The sequence below is a fragment of the Diceros bicornis genome, chromosome 19 (genome assembly GCF_020826845.1).
Source record: "Diceros bicornis minor isolate mBicDic1 chromosome 19, mDicBic1.mat.cur, whole genome shotgun sequence".
Taxonomy (NCBI): Eukaryota; Metazoa; Chordata; class Mammalia; order Perissodactyla; family Rhinocerotidae; genus Diceros; species Diceros bicornis.
The window spans coordinates 18624054-18643116 of record NC_080758.1 but is presented as its reverse complement, the minus strand read 5'-3'; the positions used below and the strand labels follow the sequence as shown (position 1 = coordinate 18643116).

The 19063-nt window shown below is 49.0% G+C and overlaps 1 protein-coding gene across 2 annotated transcripts in view; it reads right to left on the bottom strand.

Annotated features, from left to right (window-relative positions):
- Nucleotides 1-1071: 1071 nt before the first annotated feature.
- Nucleotides 1072-19063, bottom strand: part of PTPRT (protein tyrosine phosphatase receptor type T) — a 1006475-nt gene continuing 988483 nt past the window's right edge. For both annotated transcript variants that reach the window (XM_058562674.1, XM_058562675.1), the window contains 5 exons: nt 17756-17887; nt 6382-6507; nt 5289-5452; nt 1902-2037; nt 1072-1125 (listed from right to left, as the gene is read on the bottom strand). In XM_058562674.1, coding sequence (XP_058418657.1) covers nt 1072-1125; nt 1902-2037; nt 5289-5452; nt 6382-6507; nt 17756-17887 — 612 coding nt within the window. The remainder of the gene's footprint in view (nt 1126-1901; nt 2038-5288; nt 5453-6381; nt 6508-17755; nt 17888-19063) is intronic.

Genomic DNA, 19063 nt, shown 5'->3' with positions numbered 1-19063 from the left:
AAAGGGACCTCCACGGGACTGTCTTCAGACTAGCCTGTCTCTCCCTTGCTCAAGGGCTGTGCTCTCCCAGGGTGGGAACTTTTAAGGACATTGCCAGGAAAGAGATTTGTCTTATAGATACATCAGAACTTCCCTCCCCACCCTTTTTTTTTGACATAAGAGACTAAGATCTTACACTCCCCAAAAGAAAGTTCCTTTTCACACACATTTTGGAAAATAATCAACTCTTATCTTGTTCATCCCTCCCAAAGGAGCCACCACCACCACTTGCCCCAGGGAGGCGGCCCCTTTTCACAAAGACAAGGAGGAAGCAGCCAAGTTCCCTGCAGCCCCACCCCCTCCCACTGACCACAGAAGAGCGAAGAAAACCCTTATCAAAGGGTGCTGTGGTGTGGACACAGCGGGCTGGCCAGTGAATGACAGCAGGTCAAGGCCCAGGCTGGGGGAGGGGAAGAGAATGGTAGTGGGCCAAGCCCCATGCAGGGTAGGTGTGAGGACGGGGGCCTCTGCTCTGGTCTCGGGAGCATCCTGAGGTCACACTGATCCAGACGGGCAGGTGTCCGGTGCCAGAGGCCCCTGAAGGAGATTGCAGGGGGCAGCAGAGCAGGGACCTCAGGAACTCAATCATCTCCGTGACAGCACGGAGGAGAACACACAGCCCCTCCACTCTCAAGGACGCGCAGGGCAGGGAGGTGCTGCTGAGCCTGCCACTCCCCAGCACTGCACAGTCAGCTTGCCATGCAATTCACACATGTGAAAAGAGCAAAAACAAGAGGTCGGGGAACCGAAAAATCCGGGGCCTTGCTGTGGGTGCACTTCTGCGTGGGCAGTGGCTGTGGCTGGTTGGATGTGGAAGCAAAACCTGGGCCTTTAAGAACAGCATCTCCCACAGCTGCAGGAGACGCCCCAGAAGGTGCAGAGCCCACCGTGCAACACAGGACCGCCAGTCTTCTCCTTGGAGTCGGGCAGGGTGCCACCTCTCGGTCCCTGAGCCCAGTCACTGCCACTCACAGAAAAGGGGGCTTGGCTGCAGCAGGTTCTGGACTCCGGCAGGTTCCCCATCCCATTGGGCTAAAAGGAGCTTAAATATTCCAGTGCCACCTCGTATACAAATTTATACTGTTCCTGAGAGGAGGAGAGGTAGAGAGGGAGAAGAGGAGATGAGAGAGATGAAAAGGAAGGGAAAATGCATTTAGTTCAGAGACACAGATTTTGGAGAAAATTTTATCTACATCTAACAGTCAACTCAAAATTCTCCACACAGATTCTGAATCAGTAAATCTAGAGTGGAGCTCAAGATTCTGCATTTCTACAAAGCTCTCACGCGATGCTGATGCTGCTGGTCTGCGGACCAGACTTTGAGTAAGACCTCACTCTGAGTCAGTCCACGCTAAAAGTAGGTTAAAAACACATATTAAAGTTCCTTGTGTATGGTTCGTCTCCATCACTGTCCCAGGTCTTATCCTCCGGGGCTCTGCCTGCCCACTTTCTTTCCATCCCTTTCTCCACAGTGTCCTAGCTTAATGCTTTATATCATAAAAATTAGCATAAATTAATTAGAATAGGATTGGATTGAATTGAAAACATAATTCACACTCTGCGAATCCAGAATCCCTTCCCCTAAGCCTGAATTAGGGATACTTTCTTAAGGAATGAAGAAAAAGTAAAACAAAGTAGAGTGTACTAGGATAACACGTGGACTGCCCTGCAGAAAAGAGAAGTTGGTGAGGTTGGAAGGCAGGGAAGCAGAGCAGATAACAGTGCGTGCAAAGGGCGTAGACTGTAGGTACTCAATGAGCACCTGGCTGTTGAGTGTTTTTACTATTTGATGCTATTTTCCTCAGGTCAAGGGAACCATGGTCAGCCCCCGGCTATTGGAGAACAGTTCTTGGGACACTCACCAGGGTCTCCACCATGTTGGACTTGTTGTTGCGCAATGTTTTCACGATGTGGAACACGTCAATGATGTTTTGCTGCTGGATCATCTCACACACGCTGCAGATGGCACAGAAGGTTCCACTGCGGCCTCCCCCATTTCTAAACACAGAGTAAAGAGGTGAGCCCGATTCCCGGGTACCCCTTAGGCACCTGCTGAGCCTAAAGCCACATCAGCAGTAGTGGGGAGTGGCTGCCCTGGCAAATGCAAGGTAAGGCAGTGGTGAAAGCCTGAGTCTGAGCTATGAGTTTGGCTTGAGTTCCATCTGTGTCATGAACCTGCTTTGACCTTGGGCAAGTCACTTCCTGTGTCTGTGCCCCAGATTCTCCATTCATACAATGAAGTGGTTAGATTAGATGACTTTTGAGAATTCAAGTAGCTTGATGTTTCCTTGGTTCTATGAGCATGTTACAGTTAGGCATGGCACACTGACCCAAACCCCCAGGGCAGACAGATAGTGTGTCTTCGTATGTGTGGTGCCTGCATCCTTGTCCAAAAGGATGCTCTGGCTCCACTTACACATCCAAAGAAGACAATGGACCGTGGCATGTGATTTTCCTCCTAGTTCTTTCTATCCACTAAGGACAGCAATACCAGAGACCTCTCTGCTAGCATAGGGTCAGCCAGCCTAGGTTTTAAGAGGAGGCTGGGGTGGGTCTGAGACGCTGTACTGTGAAATGATAGGTCTCTATTTGTATACCCTGGTTTAAGCAAGACGCTACTGATCTGGCGAATAGAGATAGAGGGCTCTTGGCAGGGTCATCCCTCTGTCACTCCTTCTTTCTGATGCTCCATAAGTCATCTTCGTGGAAACATCCCTCCAACTCTTTACAGAAAGTCCCTATAGGAATCTGCCAGATTCGGAACTCCTGGGCGTGTTGCCAGGAGCAACTAATGATTTCATGTAATGGTCTGTGTCTTAAGAACATCTGGATGGAAACTAAGGCACTCAGTCAATCTCCCAGATGTTTTATCTACAGGACACCCAACAACCAGATGTTTCAAGTACAGACAGTTGCCCTCCATTCACTGGCCAGTGCCTGCATTTCAGAGTCTGTTTTGGTATCTCTGGCCCCCAAAGATTCCAAGGTCCCTGTTGACCTGTGCTTTCCTTCAGTTCAAACTGCTTGTCGCCTTGGCTAGGGAAGACATGGATAAAAACGTATTCCTGCAAAAAGCAGGCTAAAAAACAATCCCATGGGAAAATGTAGGAAGGGAAACCCCAGAAGGAGGGTTCAGTATTTTCTGAACCAAGAACAGCAGAATCCAAGAGGAAGAGGTGAGTGGACACAGGCATCTCAGGGCCCAGTGGAGTGAGACCCTGACAGGATAGGCGTGGCTCTGTGCTAAAGGTGGGGCCACCTGAGTGTGGCAGAGGGAACTGGAGGGAGCAGGGGTTAGTCGGCAGGGAACCAGTTGCCTGTTTCTGGGATGTGGGCAGAGCCAGCTCTGCTTGGCGATGTCACCCACTGTGACATGCGACACCTCATAGCATCTTCCTGGACTCCAGTCTGCGGTGTGCATCCTTTGGGGAGGGGGGTTGCTACAGATGGTGGCCCTTAAGCTGTGCGTGTGTGTGTGTGTGAGTGTGAGTGTGTGTGTGTGTGTGTGTGTAACTTCCCTTTAAGCTCTCCAACTTTCCTGACATGTGCGTGCACCACCTATTTGAAACAGAGGGAACAATAAGCTGTTTATTTATTTATTTATTTATTTATTTATTGAGGAAGATAGCCCTGAGGTAACATCTGATGCCAATCCTCCTCTTTTTGCCGAGGAAGACTGGCCCTGGGCTAACATCCATGCCCATCTTCTAGTTTATATGGGACGCTGCCACAGCATGGCTTGGCAAGCGGTGCATTGGTGTGCGCCCGGGATCCGAACCTGTGAACCCTGGCTCGCTGAAGCAGAGCGTGTGCACTTAGCTGCTGCACCACAGGGCCAGCCCCAAAATAAGCTGGTTTTGAAAAGACTGAACTCAATTCTGAGACTCGGACACATGCTCTTTGAAGTAATTACATTTACAACATTTGCATTGTTGCTACCATGATATTGTGGATCTCTATGTTAGTAGATAAATTGTGTTTGTTTTCTAAATATTTCATGCCAAAGCTCCATAGGATCTTAAGTTGACCTAAATCAACATAGCCATTGGACAGATGAGGAAGCAGAGGCTCGCAAAATTCACTGATTTTCTTAATGACAGCTTTTTTCTTCTAGATGACAGTCCTCTAAGGGTCCTGACATGCACCCCACGTTATGACATCAGGGTCTCTTTGACTGGGAATCTTTGTGCCCCCACTATGCCCATTCTAAGACAGGAGGTAAAGGTTCCAGTTCACCCAGTAATGGAGACAGTGTTCCCAGGGCCCTTCGCATCCATTGGTCAGCCCCTGAGGGCAGTGCTCCCCCTCATGCTCTCTGTGCCCCTGTGTTCCCACTATGCCCAGAGCAGGGATGTCCCAGCAGGCAGAGGTGGTGGATGAGTCCTTTGGTTTACTCAGAGGCAGTGTGGGTTAATGGATAGCACATTAGCTTGGAGCCCAGTGGATTCAAATCAAAGCTCCTCTCTTTTTTTTTTTTTAAAGATTTTATTTATTTATTTTTCCCCCAAAGCCCCAGTAGATAGTTGTCTGTCATAGCTGCACATCCTTCTAGTTGCTGTATGTGGGACGCGGCCTCAGCATGGCCGGAGAAGCGGTGCATCGGTGCGCGCCCGGGATCCGAACCCGGGCCGCCAGCAGCGGAGCGCGCGCACTTAACCTCTAAGCCACGGGGCTGGCCCCAAAGCTCCTCTCTTAACTGCCTGATCCCTTACCCTGTCTGTGTCTCGGTTTTCTCACTATAACACGATAATATCTACTTCACAGATGGAATGAGGTGATTCATTTAAAACGTCTGGCATTAAGCTCACTTAATCAATGCCTTCCCCTTTCTTCTTTTCCTTCTTTAGGAAATAATAGAAGAGGATCTACTCAGTGGAACCCACTTCATCCTGAGCTTCTTATGACTAGCAGGACACACCATGCCTCCGGTTTGGAGAGTGGGGCTTATCTCCCTATTGGGAGCACTGGGGAGCAATCTGCCCACCCCCTATGTTTGTGGCAAGGCTACCAGGTTTGCATTATTTGCATCAAATAATGTGTTATATAACATTAGTTCAGGGCAACAAATGGGCAACCCCAGTCCATTAAAGGATTGTAATTCCTTGAATACACTCCCATCGACCTTTAGTGGATGTTGAGATGTGGTATAGCCAGGCATGGCTAGGACTGGTGTTTGCGGCAGCAGCATCCTCAAGGATGTCCTATTACCCCCCACCCTGTTGCCCTGGAGACCCCTCCATGGTACTCACAGGCAGTGGACCACAGTGCGTCCCTCCCTCCCATCGTACTGCTCCTGCCACTTCTCCAGCCGTCGGACAACCTTGAGCAGAGAGCGCTTGGAGGGGGGCGTGTCCCGGTAGGCGGGCCAGCCAATGTACTGGAGGTGCTGGACTATACGATACCCATCCTGTGGCTAAGAACAGAGAGGTTGTTAGGGCTGTTCTGCTGGGGATGCTTAGGGATGCAAGCCCTCCAGAGACACTGGGGGCTGCAGCATTGTAGTGGGAGATGGACTAAATGGGGTCTACACTATGTCATCATGGGAAGAGTCACAGACTATCCTCTTACTCATCCCTACACCCTTGTGCACACTTATTCTCCTGTCATGACAGCCCTGCACCCCTCTTTACCTGGAAAACTCCTACTCAGTCTTCAAAACCCAATTCAAATGTCCCTTTCTCTAGGAAAAGCCTTCCCTGACTCTACCGAGAAGAATTCATCTCTCTCCCTGAGATTCATGTGCAGGAACAGATCTCACTTTCCCATTAGATAGTGAACTGTGAGGGCAAGGACTGAATTCTGTTCACACTGGGCCTGAGTTCTGTTCACACTGGGCCCCCAGTAAAGACCAAAGTCGCATTCGTTAGCCACCATTTCGCAGATTACTAATCTTCTCCCTTCTCCCACCCAGTACTCTTCCACCCAGCTGGTGAATTTCCTCACGGAAGCAACTGAATGTTTTTCATCTGGGTGTTCCCAGGGTCTAGCCCAAAGCTTACTGGATCCACTCAAAGTCTGAGTGGCAAAATTGGCAAATCAATTCATGCCAAAACAGTGGGACACAGTGCGGAAGCGCTAATTTCTGAGAAGTTTTGTCTACACGGCAGCAAGTGTGTCAGGAAACAGGCAGATGGCAGGCTGGATGTCGCCCTGTGTGTCTCTGCTTGTTGGAGCCATTGCTGGGTCTGGAGCCGGAATCGCCAGGGGCATCACTTCCGCAAGGACGAGATTATCAGGAGAGCAGAGCACAGACTCTCGGCTGGCGTACGGGATCCTCTCCCGGCAGCCTCCATCTGTTTTGGGGAGGAGGGGCATGGGAAGCAATGGCGCCTGTGCACTTACCCGAGCCATGTTACAGATGCGGAATATTCTGTGGATGATGTCCTCGTCGATGTCCGCGGAGACGAACTCCACCTGGATGGGCCCGTAGCACCCAGAGGTCTTCTCAGGCCAGTACTGCATACAAAGCTGCGGCATGGAAAGAGGTCACAGAAATAGGCCATGGACGGGGGGTGGGTCGGGGTGGGTGGGTGGGGGTTGGTCTCATTTATCGCTGAGCCTTTCTTATGGCCTGCAGGACACATTGGCTACAAAGGTAGGGTATTACGTAGAAAATTAGACTCAGTGTCCGCATTGGGGAGCAGCCACATCTTTTCATGGTTGTTGAAACGTCAAAGCTCTGAACGTTGAAACACTGGGGTTAAAAACCTTTGCTACGCTGATTTCAAACCATTTGTTATGTTTGCGGTGCCTCAGTTTCCTCATCTGTAAAATGGGGAGAATAATATATACCTTGAAGCACTGCTGTCAGGATTACAAAGAACACTGAGGGAAGGGCAGGTACAATCTCTAGTTCAACACGAATCACAGCAAAGTTTTCCCCATTCTAGGAAAACCTTCACAGTGTTCATTTCATCATCAGATCATGAGTAGTTTTAAAAAACATGTAGGCTTTGGCATCAGATAGGCTTGAGTCCAAATCCAGGCTCTGGTGCCTATTAGCTGTGTGACCCAGCTCGGTTTTCTCATATGTAAAATGGAGATAATTATGCTGACCCTGCACCAAAAGATAAAGTAACATAATATGGAGAAATGTTGTCTGTGATCTTTCCTATTTTTCTGGAATTAGGAAGTAGAACCCACAGCTGAGAGCAAATGGCAATGGTTGCCCCTCAACCTGAGACAGTGGTTCTCAGCCAGTGGGTGTTTTGTCACCCAGGGGACATTTGGCAATGTCTGTAGACATTTCTGATTGTCACTCTTGCTGGTTGCAATGGGCATCTAGTGGGTAGAGGCCAGGATGCTGCTAAACATCCTACAATGCACATGAGTACTCCCCTGAGAATAATCTGGCCCCAAATATCAATAGTGCAGACACTGAGAAACCCTGGTCTAAGATCATAAATTGTTTCTTAAATTTATAGTGTCATCAAGAAGGAGAGACAGATAATTTATTCCCCTGTATCTGTTGAGCCACTAGAGATTTTAGTTGGTAAAAGAATATTGAGATAGGTAGCAGTGGTTGTGGCTCAGAGAGGTGCAAAGCATGCTTCCTCAAATTCTTGGTTCCCAAGGGGCGTGGGGATGGACCCTGTCCAGGTTTACAAGCCCCAGAGTTGGGGCAGAGAGGAGAGCTTGGACTGGGGCTGCAGGCTTGCTGGGGAGCACCCCAGGGTGGACAAAGAGGCCAAGTGTTAGAAAGCCCCTTCATCTGGGGGTTGCCCGGAAGACATAGCTGAGACTCACAAAGACCCACCAGGGCTTCTGAGAGCAGCTTGGGATGGAGTCTCTCATCAGTGGGGTCTGCCACAGCCTACACCAAGTTTCAGACCAGGAGCTAGACTGACAGAGGTAACCCACAGAAATCCAGTGACCTCCTCACAGCCACTGTGGATGCAGGATTTTCATGAAAAGGATGGCTCACCTTTTTGTTGAGAGAACAGCCAACTCACTCTGGGCAGTCACATGCGAAAACGCCTTTTATTCTATCCTCCCTCCAGAAACAGAACCAAAAGGGAAGAGCAGAGAGGAGGGGGCGTGTAGGAGAGAGAAAAGCACATGTCTACCACCTTCCTAGCTGTGGAATGCAAGTTCCAGCTGAGGGATAACATTGTTCACACTAGGGGCCACAGCCAAACCTGGCCAGCTGCCTGATTGTGTAAATAAAGCTTTATTGTGTACAGCTGTGCTTATTCATTTATGTATTGTCTGTGGTTGCTTTTAAGCTCCAAAGGTGGATTTGAGTAGTTGAGACAGAGACCACATAGCCTACACAACCTAAAATATCTCCTATCTGGTCCTTTACAGAGAAAGTCCGCCAACCCTTGTCCTGTAGAGTTGTTCTAAGGATAAAGGAGACACTGCATGTGAAGAAAGCCCTTAGCATAGTGCCAGGCATGGAATAAGCACCCAGTCAATGCCAGTGATTCATATTATTATAGAACCTATCAGTGCTCAACAAGAATAACAACAATAATTTTAATAGCTAACATATAAATGTGAAGGATTCTTCTTCTTCTCACCCTTCTTAAATAGCAAAGACAAGCAAGGTTAAGTTTCATGATGCAATGATGCCTTGCTTTCCCAGGCATCTCCATCGGGGGTTAATTGGGCATATTGAGAAAGGAGATATGTGTGTGCGTGCACACGCGTGTGTGTGTGTGTGTAGGGCGAGGGGGAGGGCTGGTCACAGGGGCCTCCGTGGCTGGACAATCATCTGCTGAGCTATGCAGTAATGACAAATCCACAGTTTGAACTTCATTTCTCTTTGCCATTGGCTCTTCTGCCTAGCACCCTTCACAGTAATGAGGGACTGGTACAAATAAGTCTGCGGCTGGCCAGAGAAATCAGAACTAATCAGCACTGCCCATTTACAAAAAATAATTGCCTTTTATCACCTGCATTGAATTTAGCCTTGCCAGAGGTTGGCTGTGATCCTGACATGAGGTACATGGGTCCGAGGCATCATGGAAAGTCGATTATCCCCAATATTTTCAGTCTGGAGAGAATGTGGAATGATTTGTCTCTTTTATAAGGTTTCCAGACCAATTTCTCAAACTAATAGGTTCTACCATGCCTCAAACAAGACTCCTGTATTTGGGGACACTTCCTTGCATTTGATTTTCCAGGTCACTCTCCCCTAATGCCCAGAGGGCTGGGGAAGCTTGCAGGCTTCTCCTAACCCTAAATCCTTTCACTCGAGTTCCCTAATTCGGAAGACCACATCAGCAACTGCGTGGGTGACATTCAGCAGAGTGATGTGTGCACAGATGCAGTATTTGAGCTGCCAAGGATCGTCAGGGTCCCCACCGTCCAGGATGTCGCACATAATCTAGCCGTGGGAAATGGGAGAAGGAAGCAGGGAAGCCAAGTGTTCTGTTCCCAGTGACCCTTTGGGGCTCGGAAATGATTCTCATCCACAAGAAATGTCCTCTATGGTTTAGCTCAAGACTGTCCTGATATCCACTGGTTGCCTCATTTTGGCCTGTGTATGCAGTGGAGCAAAAGGTAGCAGGGCTCCTGTTTGCGGGGCCCTGGGTTCAAATCCCAGCTCTGTCACTTTCTAGCTGAGTGACGGCCAAATATTTTAGCTTCTCCAGGTTAAGTTATGAGTGGCTGTGAATCTTGATGTGTCTACTTAACACAGGGATCTGTAACTAGTGAGTCCTCAATAAACGTGAGCTGTAATTAGTAGGCAGTGTGGGGGAGGTCACTCAAAACAAGATGGGTAAGTGAAGGGTTTATTTCTCCACTTAGTAGCCCTTATGAAAGTTTCTCTTTAGGATAATACCCAAAGGACTGTCCTTGTTGTGAAAATTCCTATCAGCTAGCTTGGGAGAGCAGTGGGGATGAGTGGCATCCGGGATACGGGGACACTGTCCTGCATGTCAAAGGAGAGAGATCTGTGAGTTCTTGAGAGGGACTCAGGAGATGGAAGAGGAAGGTTGGGAGCATTGTGGAACCAGTGGAAGCGTTGAAGGGGAATGAATGTGTCACGTGACCCCCTCCTCACCTCCTATATATTCAGTAGATTTATAATAACGTGTACAATGCTCAACGGGCATGGACTTCCTGTGGAAATTGGATTGTGGAAATTGCGAGGAATTGAGCTTTGCTCCCTGGGTGACACAGAAATGGAGCAAAGACCACATATGTGAACTAGGGGCTAGACCATGAGCACATAAGTGTCAGCAGTTATAGAAATCTTGGGGAGGGGGGCTTATGGTTTCTTAAGGCCCTGGAAATAGGGGGTTCAAGGAAACCCACTTGGTTTCCTAAAACCATGAGGACTCAGCTGAAGCGGGGCCACATGTACACTCATTGCAATGTTGGCATTTTCTTCCTTAGATGGAAACTTTTCCAAGTGGCTGTCTCCAAGAATAGAGTCCAATCCTTTAGCTCAGCGCCTGGACCAACAGCCTTTCCCATCTCACGTCCTAGTACTCCCCGCCTCCCCTTTCTCACCCATCAGTCTGCGGAGGGGTGGTGTTGCATCCCCCGGAGGAGGGCTTCACCACTGCAGATCCACAAAGGCAGTGCTGATGATCCCGCCTGGGAGGGGAAGCCAGTACAGCTGCTGCTGTTGATTTAGAAATGGCCATGCTTCTTCCAGAAAAGCAGAGGGGCTTTTGTTATTTATTGTCAGGACAAGTTAAACGAAGCGAAAGTCGCGAAGCCTGTGTGGACAGCTCTGGAACAGCTGCCATACATTATTCCCCCTAGTGCTCTCCATAGCTGTTTGGGCCGTGAAAAGCTGTCCTCGGGGGGTGCGAGTTCATATGCGAAATATAACAAACGCGGAGGTGGCCTCACTGTTAAACATCATTTTCTTGCTGATGGAATCAGAAAGCTTGTTAGTCGCTGGAATAAACATGCTTCGATGAGTTGAATGAAAACTAGCATATGGCCTATTTTTGGAATAAACAATTTTAAATCATCTTTCAGTGCACCTTAGTTATGCCTTTTGGTAATTAAAAAAATACTTTGATAAAATGGAAAAGCCAAGTAATATCATAGCTTCAGAAATTAAGGACTCTACTTATCAAGGTCCTTGTGATCCATGGGGGGGAAGTCAATCCTGGGCCACCTAAAGGTGATGTTGAATTCGTATTTTTAAGAGAAAAATATAAAAGAGTCACCTGAATTGGCTTTAAGATTCAGATCAGTGATTATAAAATTCCTTTAAATAGATTCTACAAAAAGCCAAAAACATATAATTGGCTTTAACGCTGTGGCCAGTTAAGGAAGACACACTGTGGATGAAGGGGAGGCCACGAAGCAAGGGACAGAGAGAGAAAGCTGCATGGACCATAATCAATAGCCCCACGAAGTGACTAATGCAATCCCCATGTAGTGGGTAGAAACTTATGACAGCTGCATCAGATTTCAGGGAAGGAAGGTGGGAGTTGGAGAGAATATCTACAGAGGAAGGTGGAGTGGGTGGGAGGCAAAGGCTGGGGGAAGGTAGTAGAAGGAGATATTAGAGAGACAGCTGAATTATGCAGCTTAAGAAAGGGACAACTTTTGGGGAGGAGGTGGAAGAGGTGAGAAGGGAGGAGTGGGAGAAAAGTAGAGAGAGGAAGAAAGTGGTTTGAGCAGCAGGGTGGGAGGAAGACGCGCTGCGGCCCTCCATGGGTGAGGAGGTGAGATGGGGGTTAAGAAGAAGGATGGGTGACGTTCAGCCCTCTGTCATGGGCACTGCTGGGATATGAACCCCATGTTGCCCCCAGGAAAACCTGAGCTGGAACTCGGAAGTGAACATGAAAACAGGACTCCCTTGGAATTCCCAGAAATTTTGAGGGTGGACAATGGACTTTCCCAGAGCATGGGAAATGGGAAACAGGGCCCATTTTATTTAAATCTTCAAAGATAGAGTGAACTTGGCTGACATCTGGGTTACGCAAATTTAATAGCTGACAATATTGAGACTTGGACAAGGTAAGAAACTGGCTTAAGGCAACACAGCAAGTAGGTGGCAAGGCTAGAGCTTGAACTGAGGTCTCTTGAGCCCAGACTTCTTATTCGATTGTTACCCCCACTATTCTGTGGGGTTACCCACTGTGGGGTAGAGACAGAAACACGTCCCCTTGCAAAGTCAGACCTGAGGCTTGCGGAGCTGCAGACTTGGCTGCGCTGTGTATTTGCTAGCATGTTAGGCTGTGTTTTCACAAGCCGCGATAAAAATGGAGATGTCAATGCTTGCTATTTGCCCAGCAGGTGCAATGACAGGAAAAGACATCTCTGAAATATCACCCCCGCTTTTCTCCTGGGAGGATGACGAGCTTGCCTCTCTCATTTCCAGAAGCTTGGTGGAAATGCAGCGTTCTTGGTTGCACCTTGCCTCACCTTTCCACCGGGCTTTGCATCACCAGAACCTTCAGATTTTCCACGGTGGGAGCCTCAGAACTGGGTTCTTTTAAACAAGCTGGGGGGCTCTTGCTTGTTTTAAACTAAGGAAAATTCTGTCCTGCTCCATATTCCCAGGTACCAGCAAGTCAGTGATTATCAGGCACTGGGGCCCTGGAAATCCTGTTGTTTAAATGGTGGCAAAAATCTTCACCATCCCTAGCAGGATGCTGAGAGCCTGAGTCAGTGATGGGCTGTGAGACTTTGGACAGATCCTTCCCCCTTCCTGGGCCTTAGCTTCCTGATCTGCAAAATGAGGGGAAATGGACCTGGGTCAGATCAGTGGTTTCCCAAGTGGGGTCCATCAAGTTGGCAGGAGAAGCCAATGAGCTTTCTCCAAAGGCTTTGAAAGCCAAAGGGAGATCATGCTGTGGTCCTGGAGTGGAGAACACCAAGTCTCTGGCTTTTGGCTTGAGTTAGAGCATCTCTGTGTTAGTTCTGTATGTAGCCCGCAGATCAGAAGTTCATTGGGGCAGTTATGTTTACAGAAAAAACATAAGAAAATTAGTAAATACAGTCTGGGAAATAAAAGCTTTCAAAATACTGGGTCCACCTCCAAGTCTGAATTTCTGGTTTCAGTTTTATTGCCTGCATTAGTTTCCTATGGTTGCTGTAATAAATAACCACAAACTTAGTGGCTTAAAACAACATAAATTTATTATCTGGAGGTCACGAATCTGAGATAAGACTTAAGGGGTTAAACTCAAGATGTCAGCAGAGCTGTCTGTGTCCTTTCTGGAGTCTCTCGGGGGGATTCATTCCTGACCTTTTCCAGCTTTAGAGGCTGCCAGCACTTCTTGACTTGTGGCCATATCACTCCAATTTCTGCTTCCGTTGTCACATGGCTTTCCACTGACTCTGATCCTCCTGCGTCCCTCTTATAAGGACCCTAATATTGGGCCCACCTGGAGAACCCAGGATAATCTACACATCTCAAGTTCCTTAACTATACCACTTCTGCAAAGTCTCTTTTACCATGTGAGATAACGCATTCATAGGTTTGGCGACTAGGATGTGGACATCTTTGGGGGCCATGATTCCACCTACCACACAGCTCTACCGCATAGCTGGCACAGAGGATCTCCTGAGTTTTCTAAACAACATGGTGGGTGTGGCATGATCATGAAGAGGGCTTCTTTCTGGTGTCTGCTCCCTATGGGCTCTGGGCTAACCACAGAGCCCACAAAGATGAAAGAGATCTTGTCAATGCTACTGGGTGTGATTAAGAAGGTTCTTTTTGATGTACCCATCTGAAAACACAGAGTCATTTGCCAGATGTTGTGGTTCTAGGATTTTGCCCCACTAGTCTGACCACAGGTCTTTGGAGTCCCAAAGAGCTAGAAAAATCTCTCAGGTCGAATGTAGTTGCTGTGAGAGTCTTTATCTCAAACTCCCACTGCTCATAATTATCTTTGAAGAGCAGCCACTGTGGAGAACGGAAGAGTATCTGTGGCTGGGGATGGCTGATTGGATGAAGTAGGATAGGATTCTGAGCAGAGGCAGACAGATATGGCCAGCTGTGCAAGAAAATAAAGCACTCTGAGATCTCTCATCCTCTCCTCAACCTTATTGTGCTGCAGCTTACAGGTAGCCCTGCCACAACCCTCAACATGAGCGCTTACGGTCACCAGTCAAACCACAGGATGTGGCATTGGTCCTCTTGGGAGCAGATCTGTCTGTGTTGCTGGGCTGGCTGAAGCGGTGGCTGCTTTGGCTGAGCACACTGGCAGACAAATGCTGATACCACTTCAAAGAACCGCCCCTCCAGGTGCTGAGGGCGGCTTTTCTGATGCTCACGCTGTGTGACATTGTTTATTTTCGTAAGGCACCCAGCTGTTGCGGTGATGATATTTATATCAATAAGTGCTCTATTCATCTGCCGATTTCAGGGGATGCTTGCCAGCTGCATATGGCAGCCAACCTCAGGGCACTTCTGAGCCTGATGTTTTTGCATTTAGAGAATCGTTTCTCAAAGCCTGTACTAACATTTGGGGCTGAAAGATCTTTGTTTATCCAGGATCCACCCTGGAAGGGGGAGCTCTAGCCAATGACTTTGACCCTTACTTCTCTATATGTCCCAAGGTGAGGTTCTTTGAAACTCCTGCTCTGTGCCTGGGCTCTGGTTTTGCAAAAAGGGATGGTGGAAAACAGGGAACAGCAAACAGGCTTTCATAGGCTCTCCTTCACTCATGGAGTCATCCTTGATTCTTCCTTTCTTTTCACATTCCTTATTCAATCTGTCAGGATATTTTGTTGGGTCTAGCTTCAGGATATTTCCAGAATCTACTCCATTGCTACCACTTTGGTTCAAGCCACCAGCACCTGTCACCTGGATTACTGCAGGAGCCTCATCTCCGTTCTCTGCTTCCATTCTTAGCAAACACCCTCCCTCTTTCTGCACCAACAGTCTATTCTCAACACGGTAGCCAGAGGGATGCTTTTTTAAAAAAGTCAGATTACTTTTTCAAGTCACTCCTCTGCTCAAAACCTGTCAGTGGCTCCCCATCTATCTCAGAGTAAAACCCCAAGTTCTTCCTATGACCCCCAATGCCCTCTATGACCCGGCCCTGCTGTGTCGCTGTGTCACCTTCGGCTGTCACCCCACACTTGCTCTGCTCCAGTCATGGTGGCCTCTGTGCTGTTCCTCAAGTGTGCCAGGCGCGTGCCCATAAGACCTTGGTGCGGGTTGTCCCCTCTGCCTGGGATGCTCTTCCCTCTGATGGTCCCATGCTTCTTGTCTCACCTCCTTCACATCTGCGCTTGAATATGACCTTCTCCACTCACTTGGATGGGCCCTACCTCGTCGTTCTCTGACGGTTGTATCCTGTGCCCTGAATCAGCCTTCTGATCTTCACTGTCCCGCCCTCTTATTTTTCTTTTTCCATGCACTAGTCATCTTCCAACATATAATTGCACATTATAGAGTGTTTGTTATTTATTTTCTCCCCTGCTTTAGAAGTTGGACAAGAGATGGAAATTTCTCGTTTTGTTTTCTCTCTCTTGTTCAGAATAGAATAGAACAGCTTCTGGCAAATGGCAGATACCCAACAAATGTGGTTGAATGAATGAGCGGCATCCCTCCAGAACTCTCTCACATGCCCATCCTGAGTTACAGTCCGTTTCTTCCCTATAAGCTGCTCCTCTCCTGGCCTCCCTGACCTTCCTGCTTCCTCTCTCTTCTTCTCCTCCTGCCTCCCTTCCTTGATCAGTTGCATCCCAGATGCTTAAATGCTCACCCTAGAAACCCTGCCATCAGCCATGACTTCTCATTCACCTCCCAAGTCTAACTGCTCCCTAACCCTGTGGACTTCAACTCTGGAAATGTTTTTGCCTCCAGCCCCAATTCTCCCACCTCCTGGCCATTCCTCAGTTCATATCATCACTTTTGTTTTCTGCACATTTGCAACATTCTCCTCCCCACTCTCCTGGTTTCCAGGTTGTTCCTCCAGCTTTTCCTCCTCACTGGTCCCCAGACTTGCCTTTCTTTTCTTTCTTTCTTTCTTTTTTTTTTAGGTGAGGAAGATCGGCCCTGAGCTAACATCTGCCAATCCTCCTCTTTCTGCTGAGGAAGACTGGCCCTGGGCCAACATCCATGCCCATCCTCCTCCACCCTACATGGGACGCCGCCACAGCATGACCTGCCAAGCGGTGCGTCGGCGCGCGCCTGGGATCCGAACCGGCGAACCCTGGGCCACCACAGTGGAGCACGCGCACCCAGCAGCTTGCGCCACCGGGCCGGCCCCCAGACTCGCCTTTCTAACAGGGACTCTGGCTCTGCCACACCACTGCTTAAGTTCTTCAGTATCTCTCCTCCCTATACAGCAAGCATTTTCTAACTGTGCTCCTAGGAACCCCAGGGGTTCCACAAAGGTACCTAGAGTGGCTGATTCTCTGAGGGGCATCAGGAGTAACCAAAAGACCAGGGTGGGTAGAGTTCCAGTCCCCCACCCTCCACCCTTCTGCTTCAACTTGAGCAGCTCTTGATTATACCTGTTTCAGATATTGGGCTTACATGAAAGCTTTTATCGGAAGAAAGGATTCTGTTGCTTACAAAGTAAAAATCTGTCACTTACCATGCTGCAGGCCAATGCCCACGCTCCTCAGCCCGGCATGGGTAGCCCTCTGCAGGCTGGGCCCTGTTGCATTTTCCAGCATTACCACCCTCTTCCCCTCCCAACACACCCCAAGCCCCAGCCACACTGCAACAGAAGCTGTTGTGCAAACAGCCTACACACATTCACCCCACCTCGCCTTGGCCCCTGCTGTTCCTCTGCCCGGAATGCCTTTTCCCAACTACTGCATCTCCCACACACCCAAATCTCTGCTGCCTTCTTCAAGGCCAAAGTCACCTTCTTTGTGAAGTCTTCCCTCACCCTCTGGGCAGAATTAATTGCTCCCTGTTCCCAGCCACACAGCACTTCGCCACTGACCTCTATTACAGCGTTGCCGCAAGAGGTTGGGACAATTTGCTCATCTGTCTCTGTAGCGAGACTCTGAGCTCCTGGAGGGCTGAGACTGCAGCTCAGATCCATTTTTTTATTCCCACACAAGGCCAGCGCTCACACAGGAGTGTGCTGAGTTACTCTGAGTTTCCTTTAAGACAGTCAAACGATCGCTTTTCTAAAAACCTGAAAGGCCACTCTCACCTCCTCCACCCAGGAATGACTGCCCTGCCGTGGAGTGTGGGCTCCAGACGCTGTCCCGTAACATGTATCCCGGGTCCTGAATACTAGGATGTGCTGTAGGCACATGATGCTTGGAGCCCTTGGACCCAGAGGGGCTAAGGCATGAAGCCTCCTGTGACAAATCCAGGGCTTGGTGGGGTGGTCAATGAGCAAAGGGTTGAAGGTTCAAGCCCCAGGCTCTGTCAGTGTGGGCTGCATCGTGGAGGGGGCAGGGCAGGTGGGTGTGGCCAGGCATCAGGATATTCTGCAGGGCTGGAGACACTCCAAGCTGGGGGAGGTAGCCTCCTGGCTTACCAAGCTCTGCATGATTTGGAGCAAGACCTGAACCAGTGCCAGGGGGATGGAGCAACAGGGTCTGGCCTTGGGGCAGGGGGTACTGGATAAAGCTCATAATCAGGGGGAGTCATTGCTGGAAGTGGGAGGGCCGGGAGTGGTAAGGGACTCCTGGCCTCTGCTGGAAGCCAAATGGGCTTGCTTGGTGCTCACAGCCAGACAGTACCCATCAGAGGGAAGCTTGGCTGGACAGAGGCAGCACTGTCTGGCTCTCAGGGCTCTCCCTCCAACTCTAGGGCACGGCTGCCCTAACGCACCTGAGCAACTAGGGCAGCAGCTGGGCTTCCTCCTACCTGGGCAGTGTCCATCTCATTCAGCATCACCACGGAGGAGCAGTTATAATCGAACACCAGCCTCCAGAAGTCTGCCACGGTGTTGGGTAGAGGGTGTTGGGTGACCACGAAGGCGGCAGGCTGCTTGTGGCTCTGACAAAGGAACGACACAGGCTTTGTAAAAAACACATCCATCAGCGATGTCCTGATGATGATGAGGACCGGGTGACTGCCAGACGCCCTGGAGCCTGCCAAGAAGATTACACAAAGCACCTGCCTGTTCTGTTATCTCTGGGTGCGCTGGTGGCAAAGAGGACCTTCTCATGATGAACTCATTCTGCTCCAAACTAAGACATTTCATTAGGAAAGTGTCACTCGGATGGGGATTATCCAAATAAATTATTTATGTCTTGGAGCTTAGCAAATAATCATCATTACAATACAAAATGAAAGATTCTTGATGCAGATTTCCTGCTCTGCTGGCCAAGGTACCTCCTGGGAAATAAGGGATATCTGTGTCCCTGTGCCCACGATGCTGGAGGAGGGGCTGGCTCAGCCCAAGGCAGAGAGCCCCCCGAAGTGGCTTATATGGCAGGAGGCTCATTCCTGCCTCAGGGCTAGAAGGAGGGCTGAGCTGGCCTGGCAGAAGAGATGGGCACTGTGTCCCCTGAGCTAATGGGACAGTGCATGGTGCCCAGGTTTTAGAGTCAGGCAGACCTGGGGTTCAAACTCATCTTTGCCACTTGTAGGTTATAAGTCATCCATCCATTCATTAATCCATCCATCCGTCTATTCATTCATTCAATTCAAGCACCATTTGTAGAGCGCTTTGTTTTTTTTAGTGCTAAGCACTGACAAATTATCATTCAGGTTCTTCATCTGGAAAATGGGAATCGTAACTCCAAAGGGACAGCTGTTGTAGAGACTGAATGAGATTTGCATGGGAAAAGACCAATAAGCAGGAACCAGACTGTGAGCCCACTGGTAGGGTGGAGACATCCCTGATTTGGTTCTACATCCTTGGCACTAGCTTTGTGGCTGGCACACTAGACACTCAGTACACGTCTAGCAAACAAGTGAATACATTCAATCCCATGTTAAAGATGGGAAACTGAGGCACAGAGAAAATGGTCTGTGCAAGTCTGGACTACATCCAGAAGCTTTGACTAGGCCCTATTATTACAGCACCCTGTGAGAAGGTATTTGGAAAGACTGGGGAGATTCTTCACTTCATTAGTGGTTTGTGAAACCTGAGAAATAGCCCATGTTCTCAACATGTTTTCTTGAGAGATGGTTCCTGTGGGAGTCACAGCTGTTTTCAGTGGAGTC